This window comes from Myxine glutinosa, chromosome 8 (genome assembly GCF_964187855.1).
Source record: "Myxine glutinosa chromosome 8, kmMyxGlut1.1, whole genome shotgun sequence".
Taxonomy (NCBI): domain Eukaryota; kingdom Metazoa; phylum Chordata; class Myxini; order Myxiniformes; family Myxinidae; genus Myxine; species Myxine glutinosa.
Window position 1 is genome coordinate 64823488 of NC_136268.1, and position 26615 is coordinate 64850102.

The 26615-nt window shown below is 41.5% G+C and overlaps 1 protein-coding gene across 1 annotated transcript in view; it reads right to left on the reverse strand.

The window, feature by feature from the left end:
• LOC137433137 (uncharacterized) overlaps positions 1-26615 on the reverse strand; it is a 131370-nt gene that overhangs the window by 51480 nt on the left and 53275 nt on the right. Inside the window, exons 6-10 of the mRNA XM_078783346.1 lie at positions 8070-8942; positions 7321-7380; positions 5585-5650; positions 3602-3670; positions 2521-2556 (exon numbers count right to left, since the gene is read on the reverse strand). Coding sequence (XP_078639472.1) covers positions 2521-2556; positions 3602-3670; positions 5585-5650; positions 7321-7380; positions 8070-8942 — 1104 coding nt within the window. The remainder of the gene's footprint in view (positions 1-2520; positions 2557-3601; positions 3671-5584; positions 5651-7320; positions 7381-8069; positions 8943-26615) is intronic.

A 26615-nucleotide genomic window follows, 5' to 3' on the forward strand; every position in this document is an offset into this window, starting at 1 on the left:
ATATATTTTTGATATATTGATTACTTAATTAATTGCTTAAATATATAACTATTTGATTCGGTACTTAATTTTTAATAAGTTACATAATTATTTTGTGATTATTATTTAGGTACAGTGTTTTAATTACACAATTAATAAATCAATTATTGAACACTGCTCCCTCCCGATTCCGTCACCATGTGCAGCAAGGCGGCATCACCGGACGCTGAAGAGCCCCGTCGATGTCACACGCTGGAGGATATGTTATTTATTTATTTGGCATGGGCCAGTGTACTTTGAATGTATCTCTGGTTGTTAAAGATACTTTAAAAATCCAAGATGGCCACCATACCACATGACTGATGATGTCATAGTTTGCAAAAAAGCATCCCCATGGATCGTCAATAATCCATATGAAGTTTTGGATTGATCCATTGTGCGGTTCTGGAAATATCGATTTTCAAATATTTTTCCCATAAATCCAAGATGGCCAGCATATCACATGACTCATAAAGTCATAGTTCAGAAACATTTCTCCTCATGGGGAGTTGATCATATATATGAAATTCCACATTGATCTGTTCAGCAGTTCTGGAGAAAGATGTTTAAAGGTTTTCCTTAAATCCAAAAGGGGCACCATACCACAAGAACGATGATGTAATAGTTCGCAAAAAAATCCCCATGGGTAGTCGATCATACAAATAAAATTTCGAATTGATCCGTTCAGTAGTTCTGGAGAAAAGATTGTTTAATTCTTTGCTTAAGTTCAAGATGGCCACCAATCCATGTCATTGATGCTGTCATAGATCACAAATATTTTTTCCCCCATCAGTAATTGATCATATGTATGAGATTTTGCATTGATCCATTTAGCTGTTCTCTGGAAAAGATTTTTTTTTTGCTCAAATTCAATATGGCTCCTAAATCACATGACTGATGACATCATAATTTTCAACACATTTTCCACATGGGTATGCAATCATTTATTTCAAGTTATGTATCGATCAGAAAAGTGGTTTCTGAGAAGTAGTTTATTTGCAGTTATTTATTTAAATCCAAAATGGCCACCATAACATGCGACTGATGGCATTTGTTTTGCAAACTTTTATCCTCATGGCTAGTCGATCATATTTGTAAAATTTTGAATTGATCCATTCAGTGCTTTCAGAGAAGGTTGTTGAAGGTTTTTGATAAATCCAAGATGGCGGCCGAAAAAGGTCAAAGTAAAAAAATTAATAATTAATCATGCACTGGTTTATATAGGTATGTATAATCAGTTAAAGTTTCATAGACCAAGCTATAACAGTTTTCTTGGAATAGTCTCCACACTTTTGCTTGGAATAAGAATAAAAATATTTACAAGAACAATAGGCTTCCAGTGGGAACTTCACTGGAAGCCTAATTAGGATAATAACATAAACCCCTCTGATCCCTGGTCGTTCCCAGAGAGCGCAGGTGCTTCTAAGTATTTTAAACGGAGCATTTACAAGGAGCATTTCAAAAGTTCTACATAAGAGGTACAGTACTCACAATATTTTAAGACATGCAAATGTTTAAAAAAATAGTATGTACAGTGATTTTAAACTACAACGGTACTCTTCAACGTCACAACGTCAACTGATATGCCCTCCGCCCACATTATTACATCATTATAATACTTGTACTAAGTTTGATTTAATCCATTCATCTGTTCCCAAGTTATCATATTTTTACCTGACATGACATCTGACCTTTGACCTATTGACCTTAAAATTTAATCAGTTCATGTTTACATCATTATACATACTTGTGCCAAGTTTTAATTTAAATCCATTCAGCTGTTCACAAGGTATCATATTTTTACCTGACATGACCTCTGACATTTGACCTATTGACCCCAAAATTTAATCATTTCATGTTTACATCATTATACACAATTGTACCAAATTTAATTTAAATCCCTTCAGCTGTTCACAAGTTATCACATTTATACCTGACATGACCTCTAACCTTTGACCTCGGGACCACAAAATCCAATTAGTTAATCTTTACATCATTATACATCTGTACCAATTTTGAATTAGATCCCTTGAGCCGTTCTCAAGTTATAGACCTATTACAGACTTTGACTTTTGACCTATGATTTATTGACCCCAAAATCTAATCAGTTAATCTTTACATAATTCGACATAAGTGTACCAAATTTGGTCAGAATCCCATCACTGGTTCACAAGTTATCATGGTAACAGGCTCTTTACCTAACATGGCCTTTGACCTCGTGACCCCAAAATCTAATCAGTTCATCTTTACCTCATTATATATACCTGCACCCAGTTTGACAAAGATCCCTTCAGCCGTTCTCAAGTTATCACGGTAACGAAAACCTATCATGGACGGACAGCCGGACGGACAACCTGAAAACATAATGCCTCCGTCGACAAGGTCGGTGGAGGCATAAAAATCGTACTGTTTTATTCTTCTTAGGCTATTGTGAGCACCTGGTTCGCAAAACATTTTGAACGTCCAACCTATAGATTTAAAGATGATAGAAAACAAGCTCACGTGATTTCGATTTTGTTTCTTCCTGCAACTTCTTTCCTGAAAAATGCCAAAAGTAATGATGGATAAACATGTGAGGACACTTGAAATCTCCAGTCAAAACCGATAAATAAATAAAAAAGAATACCCACCCAAAGTAATTAGCTGCAGGTTATCAAACCTTAAGCACGATCATTGAGATCATGAAAGCGTATCACCACTCAGATATTACAGAATTATCTGGAATTATTTCCCATTCAATGCATGGATGCATGAACATGAAAAATGGACCGATGAAAAATTGGGCACTTCTGAGCTCCTCACCACATACAAAGCTTTCATCCGTAGCTCAATGGAATGCTGCTCTCCCCTCTGGCCTGGTGCTCCTGCATCACACCTAGCTCAGCTTCAAGCGGTTGAAACCAAAGCATTCAGAATCATTGTAATCTCCCACGCTGAAGCTGTTTCTGAAGGCCTTTCTCTCTCTCACCACATGCAGGTTGGTGGTCTTTCTGTCTTCTATGGACTCCTCTCCGGCCTTGCTCCCCCTGCTCTGTCTGTGCTCTGTCTCTCAAATATTCCTGCAGGACACACAAGATCTGCCAGCAACCCTCTTCTGGTGAAACTGCCAAAATCAAGACTCTCTGCTCACCTTCACTCCTCCATTCCTCTTTTCTCCCGCCTCTGGAACAAACTCCCACAGTCTCTTCAATCCCTCTCCTCCCTCCAGGTCTTTAAAACAGCTGTTCACCACCACCATCTCTTATCTTCCCCCATCCAAAACCTTGATCTTTTCTACCCCCGTTAAAACACCCCAAATCCGCCTCTTTAAATCCCCAACTTCTTTCCTGAAATTCGTAGAAGTGTTCATTTGCTTTATACCGTGTACCCCCTTCCTCCTCCCCCAGCCCTCCCCCTTCCACAGATCTATCAATGTCCCTGTTCTCTTCTGTTGTTGTGCTTGTGTGCTTCCCTCTCTCCCCCTCTTGTCTCCCGCTTCCTTCATTGTATGTTTTATGTGTCTGTGCATGTTTTCATGTTCAATGTGTTAGCTCTTACACGAGCCTCGATTCTGTGTCCAAAAAAATATATACATCACCCGAACCTGTTATTGATGGTTTTTGAGGGGTCTGTGAAGATTGTTTTGTGACATTTACAATGTCCTCCTTGGCCTCTAAAAAAAGAACAAGAAACTTGATATCAATGTTTGTTCAGAAAATTCACGAATACCAACCATGAATAGTTGTGAACTCATTTGTTAGTTCGCTTTTTCTACACTATCTCAGACTCTGTATTTCTCCACGTATATTTGTATATCACATGGAGGTTGTCCATGTGTTTCAGTCGGACACAGACCATAGAGTTTTATACAAATTACAAATGGGATTTTTACCTGAGATTCATGCATTCTGAGCTATGCGGGACAATTTAAATGTTCTACTTTGATATACACTACTCACATTGGTCAATGCCAAAGAGGTATGAGGTGTAAAGATGTAAATAAATCTATATTATTTTTCTTATTGGACAAATATACATTTGTAACGAAAAATAGAAAAGCTTTGCTATTTTGTTTGACTAATTGGAATATCTCTTTTGTTGAACCTTTTGAACGGCACACATACGTGCTCACGTGGGAATGCCAACTTCTTTCCTGAAAGTGGGAGGTGATGTTGTGTGGAGTGATGATGTGATTTTGTGATAGGGGATGTGGAAGTGGCCTTTTTCTGGTTGTGGAGAGTCTCCCTACTTTGCAAAGGTATGTCAACGCCATTCTCCAGCTCGCTAATCTATGTAGAACAAGGATAACATCAAATGATTTTGTATTGCCCGGAGAAAGCAATTTCTTTAAAAATTGGACTATTTCCTGAAAATTATTATTTTATAGATCCATATCATGCCTTTCTCAATATTGTATGTCCTTGCATACAGGGTGTTTCAAAAAGGTTGATACAACTTTGACTTTCTGCCATTTCTTTGTTTTTTAAGCTAAACCATTTTCCTTTTCAGGCTTTGGTGGTGCTATCGTGGTATTTGTTCTCTGGGATTTCTAGGTCCGTAGCTCAACTATGCCATTGACAGTGGAGCAGAAGACAAAAGTGGTGGCTCTGTGGTATGAGACTAAATCATACGTAGACACCCGCCGGAGGTTCTGCCGGGAATACGGCCTCAGAACACGTGATGGACCCACAAATTGTGCCATTCAATGTATTTTAAAACATTTTGAGCACAGGGGTACAGTGCACAACCAGAGCAAGGGCAACAGTGGCAGGCCAGCATCAGTAACCAAGAGCCAAGCCAACATCGACGCCGTGTGGGATTCTGCAGTCGACAGTCCCAAGAAGTCCCACTGCCGGCGCTCCCAGGAGCTCGGCATCAAACCAACATCAGTTTGGCGTATTATCACGAAGGAACTGAAGCTTTTCCCATACATCATCTCGATAAGAAATAAACTGGGTCAAGATGACATGAGAAGAAGACTTGATATGTGCAATTGGCTCAGTCACAGGATGGAGCGGTACCCAAACTGGATCAACCTGATGTGGTTCAGTGATGAAACCCATTTCCACCTGAACGGTGACATCAACAACCACAACAACATTTTCTGGGGGGGTGCGGGGGGGGCGGGGGGCATAACCACCTGAGACCTACAGGAAAGTTGGACAGAACTTTGGAGTCAGGACCAATGCCTGTCTGAACACATCACAATTTCTCAATTGAATCAAATTCAAATTCAAATTCAAATCAAAATCAAATTAAATTGAATCAAAATGAATCAATGATGTATGAGGGGCACACATCGAGAACGTCAATTACAAGGATTTTGCGTAAATGCCAATTTCAGACATTGGGCTCTCACTAACTCCAGCAGTGACTTACTGCAATAGCAATCAGTGATAGAAAATACAATGTCTTAAGCTTTCAACAAATGTTTGGTTCACGTTCCTGAGGTTTCTGTTTCTTTGTAAATAAACGTTTGAAGTTGTATCGCTCTTTTTGAAACACCCTGTATCTTCACATAGATTCACACACTACCTACTCTGTTACACAGAGACCAACACAACAGTTTTCTCCAAGTCAGACTTACGAAGGGTTTCCTTCTTGCTTGCCTGCTCTTTGGGTGGTCGCTTGTCCTTCGGAGAGATGTCTACGGCTTTTGTAGGTAGACAAAGGGAAAATAATGGTCACAGGACTGCATGTTCAATTTTACAATAGGGCAAGTTGCAGGTCAAATAGCTCATGGATAGATTCAGGTTAAACTAAAATATTCCAATGATCTCATGAAGAGAAGATAGGTGTTGTCTGTATTTAAGAGCCAGTATGAATCATGTATGGGTCTTTATGTATAATTAATTTGGCCCAAAGGTTTCATGCAGATATTAGGCCTTGGGGCTAGCACTGACTAAATCTCAAATGCTCTGAAGGTTCAAGCAAACATTTCAGGGCTTTGCTTTGATAAATAAAATCCTTCATGTTTCTATGAATCTCCATAAAGACAATTAATGATGTAAATTAAATTGGTGTGGAAGAATCAATATTATGTTAACATACTATTCTATGTTATTATTAAGAACTGATTCCCAATCAAGGTACTTATAAAATGGACTGTATAATCATCAAACTAAAATATGCAATTTGGTGTCTGTCTGTCTGTCTGAATACTATCATGTTCCATGATTGACCTTTTGTTAAAAGAATGTCCCTGAAGTCTTCAAAGCATAATTGGAGTAACGGCCCCGCATGGTCTGAGGTGGACAATGAGAGAAACAGATGTCCCTCATTTAAAAAAACACATATGCAGGTGTTGTCTTTTTCTTTTGGCCCCCGTTCAGCTGGCCGTCCCTTCTGTCAGCATTAGTTGACGGACATTAGTTAAGCTGGCCGTCCCATCTGTTGGCATTAGTTTCATCAGGATGGAATTTATTGAGCATCATCTCGGGATAAATTGATGGAGAAAAATAACAATAATGTGAAAGCGGGGTTGTATGAAAGCGGGAAGGCGGAGGAAACCGGTCATCACTGCCAGCAGTTATAAAGTGGCAGTTCTAGTTAAAACTGATTTATGAACAAAATCTTTGACTTGTAATGAATTTGAACAGTTTGTAGTGTTATTAATGTGGTGGTTATGTCGTGCAGGCTGTTGTGGTGGTGATGGGCCAAATGGCCTCCTCCTACATCCAGGTTCCTTGTTTATGTTTGTGTAACATATCTACATATATATTATTATTGATAAACAAACCCGGTCAATTATTATTGATAAACAAACAATAATTTACTGATGGGAATTCACACAACAATCTGATTAAATGTGGTTTGAGTCGTAGAGAGTTTTAAATCAATTATTTTTGTGTGGGATGAAAAAGCTGTTTGTTCAGAATTTGTCAAGGAGAAAATAATAGTCGTCTGGGGCCCCGGGACCCGCTCCTGGGGAGAGGACATCCGGGGCCCGAGGACCCATTCCCTGAAGCATGTGCATATTATTTTGTTAAGGAACACATCAATGGAAAGTTATTTTAAAATAGATTCCTCTTTCTTAGAAATATCATAGTGATGAAACCTCATGACAATTTTGCCATTAGAATGCTGTTCAGGTGGGTGTTTTACCAGGTTGGGAGCATTACAATGTGAGAGTGCTGGACTTAAGCAGGTATATTAATGAGAGTGCTTAAAAACCACAAAGGTAAACAGAGACAACACCATGATGTCCATTAATGGCAGCGATATTTAAGTGGCAATAGGCATGTTTCTAAACACCGGAGCAGTATGCTTCGACTGCAATAAATCAACAATTATTGTTATGACAGCAAACTCATCGCTTGCTACCTGGAGTGAGAGGCTTGTGTGAAAACGTGTCTATGACGTAGCGGCAAAAAGCGTAGCGGTCTGAAACAGAGATGGGTGGGGTTGCATGAAAGGGGCAGGTGGTTAGCAATGTTGAACTATAGTCTCACCTCACTCCTCCATCCTGCCAAATTGACGGTGGATTGCAAAACCAGGATCCACCCAGGAACAGGTGATGCACATGCCTCACACAATACTCCGCAGAATCTTGCTGTTCAAATGAATTGCCAACATGAATTAAAGTCCGACAGGCGGTGGAAATGTGTTATCAAAGTTTTCCCCGATGTTTGAAGGTCAAAGCTAGTCGAGTAATCGTTAGTCCTGAATGCGTCACAGAATGTTATCCTTTATGACAGGGGGTGAATAAGATGCCCGACACAACACATTCATCGGAGTATTTTTGGCTTATTCAAGTCAAAAAAAAGTACAAGGATCCTGAACATGGGGAAAAGTTTCTATCTTGTTTGTCCTCATACTTCCTGCATAATGTATGATTGAAGGGGGAGAAAAAAGTCACTGTAAGTCATCACCATAATTATTGGAGAGGACAATTTACAGTCAAAGCAAAACAAGATGAAATCACGATAATTGAGTAAAATACGAGACATTTTATGACAGGTAGCATGGGGTGACTCACTTCCACCACCCATCTTCAACCTCTTTGAACACTTCATAATCATTCTATGACCTGAACATCAACATTTCCACCCCAAGGTGATGGTGCTCCTTACCATCAGATTTCTTCGGTTCCAGGGTGTCCTTTTGCTTTTGCTCCTTGCTCTTTAGCTCGGCTGATGTGTGCGGAGCATCCTTCACTACTTCAGTCATTTCTCCAGGTGGTTTTGGGATTTTAGTTTTCTTATCCCTTTTATCAGACACCTTAGATGGCTCAGATACAAAATCTTTCTCAACTTTCTTGTTTAATATCTTTACTGGTGTGTACGTTTTGTCCACCGTCTTCAGCTTCAATTTGACATCTTCTTTATGAGGTTCAGCTTTTCTTGTAATATTTTTGACGGTAGGCTTCGTCCCCTTTTCCATAATCACAATTGATTTGTGTGCTTTCTCTGCCTTTACTTTATTAGGTTTCTTCACGACATCCTTTACTGCAGGTTTAATAACTTTCGACTTAACTTCAGTCTTTTCGACTTTTGGAGCTGTTTTTACAACTCTTTCTGCCTTCATGTCGTTCTTCACCTTCTCTACTCTTGCAGTTTCCTTTGCAGTTTTTATCATGACTTCCTCTTTTCCTGCTTTCTTCACAGTTTCACCAAGTTTCCGAACAAACTGCTCCTGCTTCTCAACTTTTCTCACAATGGCTTCCTTCCTCTTTGCTTTCTTTTCATCTTCCTTTGGGACCGCTTTTAAAGTTTCCTTCACCGCTGGCTTTTCGGATCTCGGTTCATCGGTTTGCTTCAAAACATCTTCCTCTGCCTTTTGTACATCTTCAAAAACATGAGTCTCTGGCTCAATATCTTTCCTGTCTTTAATCACAGGTGTAATTGCTTTATCATCAACTTCTTCTTTCTCACTGGATTCTTCCAACATTTCCTTTTCTGGCATCTCCTCGAAGGGCTGACTTTCAGCTTCTTCCGTGATTGTCTCTAGAAACAAACCAAACAGAGAGGAGTTAAGTACAAAACTGTATCGGAGGCTAGAACTAATTAATGGGAAAGATAAGATGGTTGTCACCAAGTGCTTCAAACAAAGACGAGTTATCATTACGTTCCTCAAGAGCCAAATGATATGTAAATCACCAAAGAGAAGATCCACCATGGTTGAAAATGCCTCGAGCTGCAACTACTTTCTATATATTTAACCCGTGCACAAAGCGAGAAAGCAGGATTAAGCAACATCGGTTCACTTTGTATGTCTGTCTAAACATGTCAAGCCATGATTGAGGAACAACTTAATTTCAAATGAATTATATATTATTAACAATGTAGAATACTAATCGGAACACAAACCTGCAGTTTAGCAGTACTTTTGCTCTTATTTTAACAAACTGTACGGTATCACCACGAGCACGCATGCGCAGAGAGGAGTAAGGCAGTTGTGTTAGTCGATTTGCCTATCTGACAGTCAAACAAAATTAAAAATCATTCCAAATAGGAAACTTACTGTTCTTAGGGACATCGTAAAGAACACAAGCAACAGGTACGAATAACTAATGCAACGTCTTTGATAGGGTGGTGTAATAGACACTGCGTCAATGGCAGTAAACTTACGAAAAAAACGTTTTTTTTCTGCAGCCTATAAAATCTTTGTTGTATTTCTGTTGAATTATATACATGAACAGAAATCACAACACTGTAGAACACAAACCACCTTGTTGACACTTCCAAAAACATTTCGTTTAGCAGTAATTGGATAAAATATAATGCCAATTTACAACATCTCAATCAATCAAATATGCCGCTCGTGCTCTCAGTGTTGGGGAATATCGAGATTCAGACAAAATGGTGGCTCGTCGGAAAAAAAGATTGTGCTTGGAAATGCAAAGCAAGAGTTGAAAATACCCTTCCCATGTCCTTTTCCTCAAGACTGCATAGGGTATGGTGTTCTATGAACTCTCTGGTTTAATGAGTTTTACCTTTAATGTACAACTATACAGTGCATTCAGAAAGTATTCAGACCCCATCACTTTTTTCACATTTTGTTATGTTGCAGCCTTATGCTGAAATCGTTTAAATTCATTTTTTCCCTCATCAATCTACACTCAATACTCCATAATGACAGAGAGAAAACAGGATTTTAGAAAGTTTTGCAAATTTATTAAAATGAAAAGACTGAAATATCACATTGACATAAGTATTCATACCCTTTGCTATGACACTTGAAATTTATCTCAGGTGCCTCCCATTTCTCTTGATCATCTTTGAGATGTTTCTACACCTTGATTGGAGTCCACCTGTGGCAAATTCAATTGATTGGACATGATTTGGAAAGGCACACACCTGTCTATATAAGGTCTCACAGCTGACAATGCATATCAGAGCAAAAACCAAGCCATGAGGTCGAAGGAACTGCCTGCAGAGCTCAGAGACAGGATTGTGTCGAGGCACAGATCTGGGGAAGCCTACAAAAACAAATTCTTCTGCATTGAAGGTTCCCAAAAGCACAGTGGCCTCCATAATTCTTAAATGGAAGAAGTTTGGAACAACCAGGACTCTTCCTAGAGCTGACCACCCGGCCAAACTGAGCGATCGGGGGAGAAGGGCCTTGGTAAGAGAGGTGACCAAGAACCCGATGGTCACTCTGGCTGAGCTCCAGAGATCCTGTGTGGAGATGGGAGAAACTTCTAGAAGGACAACCATCAATGCAACACTCCATCGATCTGGGCTTTATGGCTGAGTGGCCAGATGGAAGCCAAACAGTTCAATCTTGATTTCATCAGACCACAGAATCTTGTTTCTCACAGTCTGAGAGTACTTCAGGTGCTTTTTTGCAAACTCTGAGCGGGCTTTCATGTGTCTTTCACTGGGGGGAGGCTTCCGTATGGCCACTCTGCCATAAAGCCCAGATTGGTGGGGTGTTTCAATGATGGTTGTCCTTCTAGAAGTTTCTCCCATCTCCACACAGGATCTCTGGAGCTCAGCCAGAGTGACCATCGGGTTCTTGGTCACCTCTCTTACCAAGGCCCTTCTCCCCCGATTGCTCAGTTTGGCCGGGTGGCCAGCTCTAGGAAGAGTCCTGGTTGTTCCAAACGTCTTCCATTTAAGAATTATGGAGGCCACTGTGCTCTTGGGAACCTTCAATGCAGCAGAAATGTTTTTTCTAGGCTTCGCCAGATCTGTTCCTCTACACAATCCTGTCTCTGAGCTCTGCAGGCAGTTCCTTAGACCTCATGGCTTGGTGTTTGCTCTGATATGCATTGTCAGCTGTGAGACCTTATACACAGTAGACAGGTGTGTGCCTTTCCAAATCATGTCCAATCAATTGAATTTGCCACAGGTGGACTCCAATCAAGGTGTAGAAACATCTCAAAGATGATCAAGACAAATGGGAGGCACCTGAGCTAAATTTCAAGTGTCTTAGCAAAGGGTCTGAATACTTATGTCAATGTGATATTTCAGGTTTTTATTTTTAATAAATTTGCAAAACTTTTTAAATCCTGTTTTCCCTTTGTCATTATGGGGTATTGAGTGTAGATTGATGAGGGAAAAATGAATTTAAACGATTTCAGCATAAGGCTGCAACATAACAAAATGTGAAAAAAGTGAAGGGGTCTGAATACTTTCTGAATGCTCTGTATATCAAGAGGTGGAAGTGTCCATTTACATATCATTTTATACACAAAATTGCAACATGTTTGACTTCCTTTTCAATTCCTTCCACCTACTCATATCTTCTTCAAACCTAAACCTTTTTATCTTCCTTCCTCCCTATCTTCCCTCTGATCATTTTTTTCTGGTGATACATCAGCCTAAAGCAAATGATCAAGTAGTAACATTTCTATCTCACTATTTTTTTTTGTTATACTATACCAATAACGTTTAAATATAAAAAAAAATAACCACCTTTAGAGGCCATTTTTCCCCGCAAAGCGGGGTTGGCCTTTTTCGGGAACCGTGGTTGTTGTTGTTTTTTGGTCCCCTTTTTGAAGCAATGTTTTATGGCCGGATGGCCTTCCTGAACGCCAACCCTTTTTGCCGCCTTTAACGACAAACAGGTAATTACCAGTGAACTGGTACTCAATTAGCCGACCTCGGAAGGATGACAGGCTGAGTCAACCCCCCTGGCGTTAATTCAGTGATCGACCGGGATTCGAGCCCAGGATCCTAGGATCCTAAGCCGGCACCCTAGCCGCTAGCCCAACACCAGGGTTGTTAATTGTTAACTATACCAATATAAACGTTTATAAAGCAAATATAACTTTATTTACCGTGCAAAGTAGTTAATTAAATAAACCTAAAGAAACCAATTTTATTTATAGTATTGATTTATGAAAACTATATAGATACAAGCAGAACCAAATAACATATAAGTGAAGCCTTCAGCATCACACATAAGGTATTTTAAGGTTCCCATTACACGACCTCATCAGTGTAGGCTGGTGTTGGCTTCACGGTTAAGGTGGCTGGCTTGAGATCTTAGGTTCGGTCCTGAGTTTGAGCCCCTGTTGTGCCGTTGAAAGAACTCCAGGTGTGTTGACTCAGCCTGTCATCTTTCTGAAGTCAGTTTGAGCCCCTGTTGTGCCGTTGAAAGAACTCCAGGTGTGTTGACTCAGCCTGTCATCTTTCTGAAGTCAGCAAAATGAGGAGCAGTTTACTGGTAATGGGGGGGCACTGCATCAGCAGCACAGCCGCACCCTCAGAAAATGATGCAGCCAAGCAGCCACAGGCTGCACACAAATCACCACAACCTCACTAGTAACATATCTTTAATTAAATTATTTATTTGAGGCTATATATTTGTGAGCACAAAAAGGACGGAATTCTGGATGCCACACACCATCCCCTTCACTATCCTCCCCATAACATGTCCCTTACCTTACATCAATATCCTTACAACCTCCTTTCCATCAATCTCCACACTCCTTTAAATGCCACTCTTTTTTTTCCTATCTTCACAAATTTGCATCCTTTTCTCATTTTCTATTTTAGTCTACCCTATCATGTGAAAGCACAATAAACGTATCGCCCCTTTCAAAGAAAATCCATTAAATACAGCAATGTAAATTATCACAGAGATAAACAAGTGAATCCTCTTGGATTGCGCTGAGGTTCGGGCATGGAATTTCTAGGAGGAAGTATAATTTGTATGCAATGAAAGTACATGTAATATGGGATCGAGTAAGATCGAGTAAGCTTCACCAGTGCGCGTGCGCGAATTTACGTCACGTCGGCAGCGAGAAGGCGTTCCCCAACACGAACCAATCAGGAACTGCCACGCCCACTTATATGATCTCAGAATTCCTGTGACAGGAATTAGCGTTACACTGGCTGGAAGTCAATCGCTAGAGGCGCTTCCTCAGCGCCAATAACAGTGAATTTCCTCTGGAGTAGAGGGAAAGAGACTGTGTGGATATCATAGCGGCCAACTTGAATGTTTTTAGCTTTGGCCAAGCCAGTCAGCATGTAGGCTCAGCAGGAAAACAGGAGGTAAGTTAAAAGCAATTCGAGGAGAGTGAGGCTATTTCAATCCCAAGCAGCAAGTCAATGTGCCAATTTTTTTTTTTTTGGATGAAAAAGCTGACACAGCTTCCAATGAGATCGGCAGATATTCTTCCAAGAAGGTAATTACATCTATCTAGATGCATCATTGCTTGTAATAAACATGCAAACATAGCCAAAGATGTTAGGGCTTTGCAACATTAAATGTCAAATTAGTACTGGCACCACCGAAGGTGGATGGACGTTATGTTTTCACCCCTGTCTGTCTGTCTGCTTGTGAACAGGATATCTCAAAAAGTTGTGGACGGATTTGGACGAAGTTTGTTGAAGAGGTTGGGTATGTGACATGGATGAAATAAATACATTTTGGTGAAGATCGGGTTCGGCATCCGGATCAGAGAATGTATTTAAGTGATTCTTCACTATTGAGTGATAAGGTCTAAAATTATATATATCATAATATTTTAAAAAGTTGTGGACAACTTTCGACAAAACAAGGTGGATGCGTTGGTTTGGTCACAAAAACAAGCCGATTAGATTTTGGTTCAGGTCCAAGTGTATGCAGTTCTTCAAAGAAGATCATGCCAATGAGCATATCTGGCAGCATTTGTTTATGGATGTTAAATAACTCATGGTTTTATATAAATAGCTATATATATATATATATATTTGTGCAGCGTCTGTCCTGTCCTGTGTTGTCACTGAACTACTTTCTCAAACTTTTGTGAAATCGTACCGAACTTCTGGTATGCACATATCTCTCCCGTCGGTATGTCCTAAGGGTATTTGTTTTGAAAAAATTTCCCAATTCTTTTTTTTTGGGGGGAATTTTTTTCGGGAAAAACTTTTTTTTTTCAACTTAAATTGTTTATAAAATGTGATATCACGTATATTACAAATACATTTGTGCAAAATAATTGTTTGAATTATGATTGGTTTAAACCATGACAAAACGGCAACTCGGGTACAGTCATTTATCTATATATCTACACATCTGGGCAGTCTGTGTTGTCACTTAACGACTGCCTCAAACTTTTGTTTCCGTGGTTGTGAAGTGTTTTTAATAACATTGTGGTGGTTTTGAATCACGTGGTGGTGAGGTATTTTGAATTATGTGGTGGTGAGGTGTTTTTAAATGACGTGGTGTTTAGGTGTTTTTAAATCACATGGTGGTGAGGTGTTTTTAAATCACATGGTGGTGAGGTGTTTTTAAATCACATGGTGGTGAGGTGTTTTTAAATCACATGGTGGTGAGGTGTTTTTAAATCACATGGTGGTGAGGTGTTTTTAAATCACATGGTGGTGAGGTGTTTTTAAATCGCATGGTGGTGAGGTGTTTTTAAATCACATGGTGGTGAGGTGTTTTTAAATCACATGGTGGTGAGGTGTTTTTAAATCACATGGTGGTGAGGTGTTTTTAAATCACATGGTGGTGAGGTGTTTTTAAATCACATGGTGGTGAGGTGTTTTTAAATCACATGGTGGTGAGGTGTTTTTAAATCACATGGTGGTGAGGTGTTTTGAATTACGTGGTGGTGAGGTATTTATAATTACGTGGTGGTGAGGTGTTTAGAATTAGTTGGTGATGAGGTGTTTTGAATTATGTGGTGGTGAGGTGTTTTGAATTACTTGGTGGTGAGGTGTTTTTAAATGACGTGGTGGTGAGGTATTTATAATTACGTGGTGGTGAGGTGTTTAGAATTAGTTGGTGATGAGGTGTTTTGAATTATGTGGTGGTGAGGTGTTTTGAATTACTTGGTGGTGAGGTGTTTTTAAATGACGTGGTGGTGAGGTGTTTTTAAATGACGTGGTGGTGAGTTGTTTTTTATTTCGTGGCTGTGAGGTGTTTTTATTACGTGTTTTATGGCTGTGAGGTGTTTTTATTACGTGTTTTATGGCTGTGAGGTGTTTTTATTACGTGTTTTATGGCTGTGAGGTGTTTTTTTTACGTGTTTTATGGCTGTGAGGTGTTTTTATCACGTGTTTTATGGCTGTGAGGTGTTTTTATTACGTGTTTTATGGCTGTGAGGTGTTTTTATTACGTGTTTTATGGCTGTGAGGTGTTTTTATTTTCGTGGTTTATGGCTGTGAGGTGTTTTTATTACGTGTTTTATGGCTGTGAGGTGTTTTAATTTTGTGGTGGTGAGGTGTTTTTATTACGTGTTTTATGGCTGTGAGGTGTTTTTATTATGTGTTTTATGGCTGTGAGGTGTTTTTATTATGTGTTTTATGGCTGTGAGGTGTTTTTATTATGTGTTTTATGGCTGTGAGGTGTTTTTATTTTCGTGGTGGTGAGGTGTTTTTATTACGTGTTTTATGGCTGTGGGGTGTTTTTATTACGTGTTTTATGGCTGGGAGGTGTTTTTATTACGTGTTTTATGGCTGTGAGGTGTTTTTATTACGTGTTTTATGGCTGTGAGGTGTTTTTTTTACGTGTTTTATGGCTGTGAGGTGTTTTTATTACGTGTTTTATGGCTGTGAGGTGTTTTTATTACGTGTTTTATGGCTGTGAGGTGTTTTTATTACGTGTTTTATGGCTGTGAGGTGTTTTTATTACGTGTTTTATGGCTGTGAGGTGTTTTAATTTTGTGGTGGTGAGGTGTTTTTATTACGTGTTTTATGGCTGTGAGGTGTTTTTATTATGTGTTTTATGGCTGTGAGGTGTTTTTATTATGTGTTTTATGGCTGTGAGGTGTTTTTATTTTCGTGGTGGTGAGGTGTTTTTATTACGTGTTTTATGGCTGTGGGGTGTTTTTATTACGTGTTTTATGGCTGTGAGATGTTTTTATTACGTGTTTTATGGCTGTGAGGTGTTTTTATTACATGTTTTATGGCTGTGAGGTGTTTTTATTTTCGTGGTGGTGAGGTGTTTTTATTACGTGTTTTATGGCTGTGGGGTGTTTTTATTACGTGTTTTATGGCTGTGAGGTGTTTTTATTACGTGTTCTATGGCTGTGAGGTGTTTTCAATTTCGTGGTAGTGAGGTGTTTTTAATTTCGTGGTGGTGAGGTGTTTTTATTATGTGGTTTATGGCTGTGAGGTGTTTTAAATTACTTGGTGGTGAGGTGTTTTGAATTATGTGGTGGTGAGGTGTTTTGAATTATGTGGTGGTGAGGTGTTTTGAATTATGTGGTGGTGAGGTGTTTTGAATTACTTAGTGGTGAGGTGTTTTGAATTACTTGGTGGTGAGGTGTTTTGAATTACTTGGTGGTGAGGTGTTTTGAATAACTTGGTGGTGAGGTGTTTTGAATAACTTGGTGGTGAGGTGTTTTGAATAACTTGGTGGTGAGGTGTATTGAATTACGTGGTGGTGTGGTGTTTTGAATAAGTTGGTGGTGAGGTGTTTTGAATTACGTGGTGGTGAGGTGTTTTGAATTACGTGGTGGTGAGGTGTTTTGAATTACGTGGTGGTGAGGTGTTTTGAATAACTTGGTGGTGAGGTGTTTTGAATAACTTGGTGGTGAGGTGTATTGAATAACTTGGTGGTGAGGTGTTTTGAATTACGTGGTGGTGAGGTGTAATCGTCCCAAACTTCCAGTCTGCACCTACCCCTCCCCTATGTATGTGCTGAGGGGTTCTTTCTTGAAAAAAAAACATTCAACCTAAATCTTCAACCTAAATTGCCTATAAAAATGTAATATCACAAACACAACAAATACATTTGTGCAAAGTAATTGTTTGTATTATGATTGGTGAAAATCATGACAACACAGCAACTCAGGTACAGTCATTAGCCTCAGTTAAAATAAGCTCCTTTCCTCAGTATCGACGCTCAGTACAATCGCTCAGTACTCAGTACGACGACCTCAGTATCGACGCTAGTATATATATATATATATATATATATATATATATATATATATATATATATATATATATATATATATATATATATATATATAATATATATATCTATATATCTATATATCTATATCTATATATGTATATCTATATATAAATATATCTATATCTATATCTATATCTATCTATCTATATCTGTATATCTATCTATATCTATCTATCTATATGTATATATATATATATATATATATATATATATATCTACATATATATCTACATATATATATATATATATATATATATATATATATATATATATATATATATATATATATATATATATATATATATATATATATATATATATATATATATATATATATATAAAATGGCCATATATATATGACATGGCCAAGAGTCTGTCGACACCCGAACAACAACATCACTCCTGTATGTGCTTGATGAACATCTCATTCCAAAATCATGGGCATTCATATGGAGTTGGTCCTCCCCACCCCCCTTTGCTGCTATAACAGCCTCCACTCTTCTGGGAAGGCTTTCCACTAGATTTTGGAACATTGCTGTGGAGATTTGCTTCTATTCAGCCACAAAAGCATTGGTGAGGTCGGGCACTGATGTTGGGCGATTAGGCCTGGCTCGCAGTCGGTGTTTCAATTCATCCAAAAGGTATTCGATGGAGTTGAGGTCAGGGCTCTGTGCAGGCAAGTCGAGTTATTCCACTCCGATCTCGACAAACCATTTCTGTATGGACTTTGCTTTGTGCACGGGGGGCATTGCCATGCTGAAACAGGAAAAGGCCTTCCCCAAACTGTTGCCACAAAGTTGGAAGCACACAATAGTCTAGAATGTAATTGTATGCTGTGGCATTAAGATTTCCCTTAACTGGAACCAAGGGGCCTAGCCCAAACCATGAACAAAAAAACGAAAAAACATGTTTTAGGGCTAGACACTTTTATATTATTTTTAAAAAGTTTTAAACCCAATTTTTTTTTCTCAATTACATTTTGATAGATGAAAATGCATCAGAAAAGAGGACCATGGGCCAAATGTCAGCTCTCTAGCATGTATGGAACCTAGAAAAATGAACGGCTCAAAGATTTTAAACGGGACAAAAAACAAAGTTCAGATGCAGTTAAATAAAAGTGTGTAAAAACAAAGTGTGTTAAATCAAAGTTCACTGGAACTAAGGGGCCTAGCTCGAACCATGAAAAACAGCCCCAGACCATTATTCCTCCTCCATCAAACTTTACTGTTGGCACTATGCATGCGGGCAGGTAGCGTTATCCCGGCATCCATGAAACCCAGATTCGTCCGTCTGCCAGATGGTGAAGCGTGATTCATCACTTCAGAGAACACGTTTCCACTGCTCCAGAGTCCAATGGCGGCGAGCTTTCCACCACCCCAGCCAACGCTTGACATTGCCCATGGTGATGTTCGGCTTGTGTGCGGCTGCTCGACCATGGAAACCCATTTCATGAAGCTCCCGACGAACAGTTGTTGTGCTGACGTTGCTTCCAAATGCAGTTTGGAACTCGGTAGTGAGTGTTGCAACCGAGCACAGACGATTTGTACGTGCTACATGCTTCATCACTCGGCGGTCCCGTTCTGTGAGTTTGTGTGGCCGAACACTTCGCGGCTGAGCTGTTGTTGCTCCGAGACATTTCCACTTCACAATAACAGCACTTACAGTTGACCGGGCCAGCTCCAAAAGGGCAGAAATTTGATGAACTGACTTGTTGGAAAGGTGGCATCCTATGACGGTGCCACGTTGAAAGTCACTGAGCTCTTCAGTACGACCCATTCTACTGCCAATGTTTGTCTCTGGAGATTGCATGGCTGTGTTTGATTATATAGACCTGTCAGCAATGGGTGTGGCTGAAACAGCCAAATCCACTAATTAGAAGGGGTGTCCGCATACTTTTGGCCATGTAGTGTATATAACTATATATATATATATATATATATATATATATATGTGTGTGTGTAGTGTCTATGTTGTGTTGTGTTGTCTTGTCACTGAACTACTCCCTCAAACATTTGTGAAATCGTACCAAACCTCTGGTATGCACCTACCTCTCCCGTGGGTATGTCCTTAGGGTATTTTTGTTGAATTTTTTTTGAAATCTATATATATTTTAATTTTTTAATTTTTGAAAAATGTATTGAACATTTTTTTTTTTAACTTAAATCTTCAACTTCAATTGTTTATAAAATGTAATATCACGTATATTACAAATACATTGTGCAAAATAATTGTTTGTATTATGATTGGTGTAAACCATGACAAAACAGCAACTCAGGTACAGTCCTCTATATAAATATATCTACATATGTGGGCAGTGTCTGTGTTGTCACTGAACTACTCCCTCAAACTTTTGTTTCCGTGGTTGTGAAGTCTTTTTAATAACGTTGTTGGTGAGGTGTTTTGAATCACGTGGTGGTGAGGTGTTTTGAATCACGTAGGGGTGAGGTGTTTTGAATTACTTGGTGGTGAGGGGTTTTGAATCACGTGGTGGTGAGGGGTTTTGAATCACGGGGTGGTGAGGTGTTTTCAAATATATGGTGGTGAGGTGTTTTGAATTACGTGGTGGTGAGGTGTTTTGGAATATGTGGTGGTGAGGTGTTTTGAATTACGTGGTGGTGAGGTGTTTTGAATTACATGGTGGTGAGGCGTTTTGAATTTCGTGGTGGTGAGGTGTAATCGTCCCAAATCTCCAGTCTGCACAGACCCCTCCTGTATATATGTGCTGAGGGTTTTTTTATTTCGTTTTATTTTATTTTTCTACCTAAATTGCTTATAAAATGGAGTTTCACAAACACTACAAATATATTTGTGCAAAATAATTGTTTGTATTATGATTGGTGTATATCAGGACAAAACAGCAACTCAGGTACAGTCATTATCCTCAGCTAAAACAAGCCCGTTCCTGTGTAAAGACGCGTGGCGAGCCGAGCCAAGCTTGTGTATATATACATATATATATATATATATATATATATATATATATATATATATATATATATATATATATATATATATATATATATATATACAGTCACGTGAAAAAGTAAGTACATCCCATGTAAAGTTTTGACTTTTTCAACATATTTCAACATACAGCTATTTAATCTTCATTTCAACAATATTGATAGATAAAGGTGATATAATATAACAAATATCATGAAACATTTACATTTTGTAGTCCATTGTATAATTTAAATAAACATAAATGCAAATTTCGCATGTGGAAAAAGTAAGTACACCCCTACAGCGGTGGGATTCGCAGTATGCTTGTAATGTAGATGGCGAGCGTCCCAGTGGTGATTGAAGAGAGAGCCTTTCGGTTCGCCGGCCGGAAGGACCGAATGACGGCATCCGGCTATGGAGGGCTGGTGGGGGCAGTGCAGCCCACCAATCAGGGCCCAGAGTCCACCCACGGAACTTTGAGAAGGCTGGTGGGGGCAGGGCGATGCGTCGGCCCACCAATCAGCATCCAAAGGAACTTTCTCGAACCCTCAGTCGGACCTTACTAAAAGCCCACGGGTGCTTGGTTGGCTTGGCTCTCTCTCTCTCTCGCTCCGGACTCGCCTTGCCTGCCTGGTTCCTGCCCATGCTGATAACTGCTTAGTAATTCTCTCTCTCTCTCTCGCTCAAGACTCGCCTTGCCTGCCTGGTTCCTGCCCATGCTGATAATTGCTTAGTCATTCTCTCACTCTCTCGCTCCGGACTCACCTTGCCTGCCTGGTTACTGCCCATGCTGATAACTGCTTAGTGTTACGGCCTGAAGCACACCAAGCCAAGCCTTCAATCACACTGTCTTTATTTATGGATTATCACACGAAAAATCTCTTCCTACACATAAAACAAAGAAGGGAGAAGAGAGGGAAAAACCAGAGTAGGCCGGTCCAAGAGTAGGCCCCAAGGCAGGCCCAACAGTAGGCCCCAGGGTAGGCACAGTGGTAGGCCCCAGTGCAGGCCCAGCATGAAAGGGTAGGAGTAGGCAAGTCCACGAGTAGGCCCCAAGGCAGGCCCAACAGTAGGCCCCAGGGCAGGCCCAGTGGTAGGCCCCAGTGCAGGCCCAGCACGAGAGGGTATGAGAAGGCAAGTCAATGGGTAGGCCTAAAGGCAGGCCCAACAGTAGGCCCCAGGGCAGGCCTAGTGATAGGCCCCAGTGCAGCCCCAGCACGAGAGGGTAGGAGTAGGCAAGTCCACGAGTAGGCCCCAAGGCAGTAGAGGTACGGCAGCAAGAGTTCAATCAACGTCACCCTTCAGGTGGAGAGGCAGCTGCATGGGGGCTGATACGGCATACCCTTCAGGTGGAGAGATGGCAGCTGGAAACTCTACAACCCCTGAAAAAGCACTCCGCCATGAGCCCTCCTCCAAAATGGCCACTCTCTCCTCTGAATCACCTTCCTGGCCCCTCCTCTGCCCCACAGCCAACCATAGGCTTTATACACATGTACCAAACCACTTGGTCTCACTCACAGGGGGGTGGGGGGAAGGAAGAAGAAAAAGGTCACAGACCATAACACCTCCCCCCCTTAAAGAAGCTTACTTAACCCCAAGAAAAGTTTTCTTTTACAAAGGCAGGTTATTCTTCACCCAGCATAAACAGTGCAATAAACAAACAGCCACCTCTCATTGTGACATTTACAGGCATCATAGCTCAAATGCAGGGGAATGAAAAAATAATAATCTCTTAAGCTCGAGATAGGACATCTGCAACTGACATTATCTCGACCCGAAATATGTACAATTTTCAAGGGGTACGGCTGTACTAAAAGCCTCCATCGGTTCCCTCTCAGAGGCTTGTAGAGCAACGCTGTCTAATTCGCTAGAGTCAATATCTTGATGCTTTATATGACCTACCAATTGGCCGGCTGAGGTCAGCCTCACGCTCATAGTACCTTTTAAGCATATTAACATGGCACACCCGGCAAGGTTTCTGTCTGTCATGGGTCCGCACCACGTAGTTCACTTCATTCAGTTTCCTTTCGACCACGTAGGGACCGCTAAACTTCACCGATGTGGCTCCCCAGGCAGAGGTAGTAAAACTAGCACTTTGTCTCCAGGCCGAAAATTACGAGCTGTCGCATTCAGGTCAAAACGGGCCTTCATTACTCGCTGAGATACTTTCAAATGTTCCTTGGCGACATTGCAGGCGGTGGTAAGTCTTTCCCGGAAAGTACATACGTAGTCCCAAAGGTTGGGGTTCTCAGTCTCTTCGAGGAATCTTTCTTTCACTACTGGGGAATCACAAACCCTATCGCCAGCCAAATCATTTCCCAATACGAAACTAATACCCTCTATGGGGAGAGTGGGGACTATTCCTACCATCACGGGTCCTGTGACCAAATCAGACTTCAAGTTCACCCTATGTAAGGGGACTGGGACAAAACGACCTGCAATGCCCTGGATTAAGGCACTCGCTTTACCCGAACTACTCAAAGTCAAGGGTAAAATATTAGACAACATCAACGACTGGGCTGCCCCAGTGCCCCCAGTATCCATCAGAATAACTACGGACTTGACTTTCCCATCCCAAGACACTTGGCCCTTTGACACAAAGGGTTTATAACGGTCCTGTACTGGGCTCGTAAGGTCAGCAGTATCCTCAGCCTTAACTGAAAGGGCACGATCATTGTGGCTGTCCACTTTGGTTCAAACCAATGCAATAGGTCTAACGGAGTCTCCCTGCTTCTCCTCCCTTTGCAATTTCCAACAATTCGACTTCAGATGTCCCCTCTGTTTACAGTAATAACACGTGGGGGCCGGTCCCCGGCGAGATGCCCGACTCGACCACTCAAACTGTCTATCCAGAGACGGCCACACCAATGGACCCCTATGGTCTGTCCGCTCCCCCTCTGACCGGTCCTCACTAACCCCCTTCTTGTTATCCCAGGTAGTACCATAATGAGGAAAACCAAGGTCTCTCTTATGGGTAAGTTCATAATCATCTGCACCAACAGCAGCTTTTTTCAACTCACCAACCTTATGATCCGTAAGGTGTGTCCTAATGTCCAAGGGGATACTGTTCCTAAACTCTTCAATCAAGATAACCTCCCTGAGATTACCATAGGTCCTGTCCACTTGCAGAGAACGATACCACAGATCAAAACTCATTTCCTTCTCCCTTGCAAATTCAACAAATGTCTGCCCAGCCTGTCTTTTTAAGGTTCGGAACTTCTGCCAGTATGCTTCCGGATCTTGCTCAAAGGCTGACAACACAGCCTTTTTAACAGCCTCATAATTCTCTGACTGATCCTCCAACAGAGCTGAATACACTTCCTGGGCTCTCCCTATGAACCCACTTTGTAGTAGCAGGGTCCAGTATTGTACGGGCCACTGAAGACGTTTTGCTATCTTTTCAAACGACAGAAAAAACGTTTCCACCTCCTCCTCGTTAAACTTGGGAACAAGCCTAATGCTCCGAGCCACATCAAAGGAACGGGGGAGATCATTTTGACCCCCACCTGAATCGATGGAAACCGGTTGGGCCTGTCCCACCTGAATTTCTAATTTTCTTACCTCAAACTCTCGTTGCCGTTCTTCTTTTCCTCTTTCAAACTCTCTTTGCTTTTCTTTCTTTTCTCTTTGCTTTTCTTTCTTTTCTCTTTCAAACTCTCTTTGCTTTTCTTCATTTTCTCTTTCAAACTCTCTTTGCTTTTCTTCCTTTTCTCTTTCAAACTCTCTTTGCCGTTCTTTGTCTTCTAACTTTAGTCTGAGCTGTCCTTCTTCTGATTCTATCCAGGCTAATTCCAAGGCTTCACTCCTCAATTTTACCAACGGTTCGAAACCCATGTGACTGACAATAGCCGAAACAATCTCCGCATTTTTCATGCGAGATGTCCCACTAACCCCAAGATGATCAGCTACAGCTTGTAACCCTACCATACGTAACAGTTCTACATCTTGCACTGATAGTCCCTTCTTCTCCACAAATTCCTTCACTTCAAAATCCATCTCCTCAGCCATGGTGTGCGACTGCAGTAAATATAGAAGTATCAGCAACGTAAACAAAAGTCAATATTATCTGCCAATGAGAAAACTTACTAATGCGAAAAAAAAAAAAAAATCCAAGACAGGTATCATATAATCCAGCTCCCGGACGAGCCCCCAATTTGTTACGGCCTGAAGCACACCAAGCCAAGCCTTCAATCACACTGTCTTTATTTATGTATTATCACACGAAAAATCTCTTCCTACACATAAAACAAAGAAAGGAGAAGAGGGAAAAACCAGAGTAGGCCAGTTCAAGAGTAGGCAAGTCCAAGAGTAGGCAAGTCCAAGAGTAGGCAGGTCCACGAGTAGGCCCCAAGGCAGGCCCAACAGTAGGCCCCAGGGCAGGCCCAGTGGTAGGCCCCAGTGCAGGCCCAGCACGAGAGGGTAGGAGTAGGCAAGTCCACGAGTAGGCCCCAAGGCAGGCCCAACAGTAGGCCCCAGGGCAGGCCCAGTGGTAGGCCTCAGTGCAGGCCCAGCACGAGAGGGTAGGAGTAGGCAAGTCCACGGGTAGGCCCCAGGGCAGGCCCAGTGGTAGGCCCCAGTGCAGGCCCAGCATGAGAGGGTAGGAGTAGGCAAGTCCACGAGTAGGCCCCAAGGCAGTAGAGGTACGGCAGCAAGAGTTCGATCAACGTCAGCCTTCAGGTAGAGAGGCGGCTGCAGGGGGGTTGATCCGGCATACCCTTCAGGTAGAGAGATGGCAGCTGGAAACTCTACAACCCCCAAAAAAGCACTCCGCCATGAGCCCTCCTCCAAAATGGCCACTCTCTCTCTCCTCTGAATCACCTTCCTGGCCCCTCCTCTGCCCCACAGCCAATCATAGGCTTTATACACATGGACCAAACCACTTGGTCTCAGTCATAGGGGGGGTTGGGGGGGGGAGGAAGAAGCAAAAGGTCACAGACCGTAACATTAGTCATTCTCTCACTCTTGCGCTCCGAACTCGCCTGCCTGCCTGGTTCCTGCCCGTGCTAATAACTGCTTAGTGATTCCCTCACTCTCGCGCTCCGAACTCGCCTGCCTGCCTGGTTCCTGCCCGTGCTGATAACTGCTTAGTCATTCTCTCACTCTCGCGCTCTGAACTCGCCTGCCTGCCTGGTTCTTGCCCGTGCTCATGTCGATGACTGTTCGCTCTCTCTCGTGCCTGCCTGCCTGCCTGATTGCCGACGGTCTCGCTGTCTGCCTGTGCTCGTGTTAGTGCGTGCCTGTGCCCGTGCTCATGTCAGTGACTGCCTTTGCCTGGCCGTGTTGGTGTCTGCCCTTTGCCTGCGTGTTGCTTGCGTAGGTGACTCGAGCTGGGAGCCTTGGGGTGGAGGAGCACTGACCAAATTAGGGGCTAAAACGTGTACAATACACTGCTACACCCTTAAACCCCACCAGTATTTTCTCCCATTTACTCCCCCTCCCTTAGCGTTGGGTTACGGAACCACGACTGGTTCCGTCCGGTAAGTGGGAAGCCATGATCCCCACACGGCCTTCACTTCCGACATTTCTTTCTCTCTCCGTGAATGTCTGACGTGGCACACTGTTTTGTTTAGTCACAGTCATAATCATACGGCATTGGTTAAGGTTCTGCTTCTCGTCCATTTTTCTTTGCCATTTCTACGTTTCGCTGTACGCTTTATGTCAGTGACTACTTGTACATATCGATTCACCTTTCCACATTGCCCCCTTGCGTGCACCCTCCCTTCCCCTTCCCCTGTCCATCTTGCATATTTTATATTTTATATCTTTATATTTTGTTTTCTTATTCCCTTTGTGTTTTATGTTTTTATGATGGTTAACTTACGGTGTCACCAAAGAATAATTTCCCTGAATATGGGACAATAAAGATATATTATTATTAAAGCCCTCGAGTCCCTCCCCACATTCTACATGGTCACAGTACTTGTAAATACCTGTAAATAAATCCTTTCTTGACGTTTTCCTTTCCATCTGTTCGTGCATGTCCTTTCTTTCATTGAGCCAGCGCTGTTTGCATCTGACATAGGCGGGAGGTTACTCCACGCGTAATCGGCTCATTAGCCCGGCGGGTACCAACCAGTTGGTGAGCTCGGGCCACCCTCATTTGCAGTTCAAATCTAAGATAAGAGTGGTGCACCACCGGAGGGTACGTTCCGCGATTGGAAAAGTCACGTGATGCAGGTAAACGGTGTCGGATGGTAGGACCCTGTAATCGCAAGATGGACCAATTGGTGTTTGTAGATGCATAGCAACCTACCGAGGTATGAAGGTATTCGTGAGTGGCAGGCTCAGGTCCGGTAAGTTCGGGAAAGAATGGAGGCTAACCCCCTTGTAGTAGACTCAAAACCTGCAGCTGTATCAATATAAACAGCTAT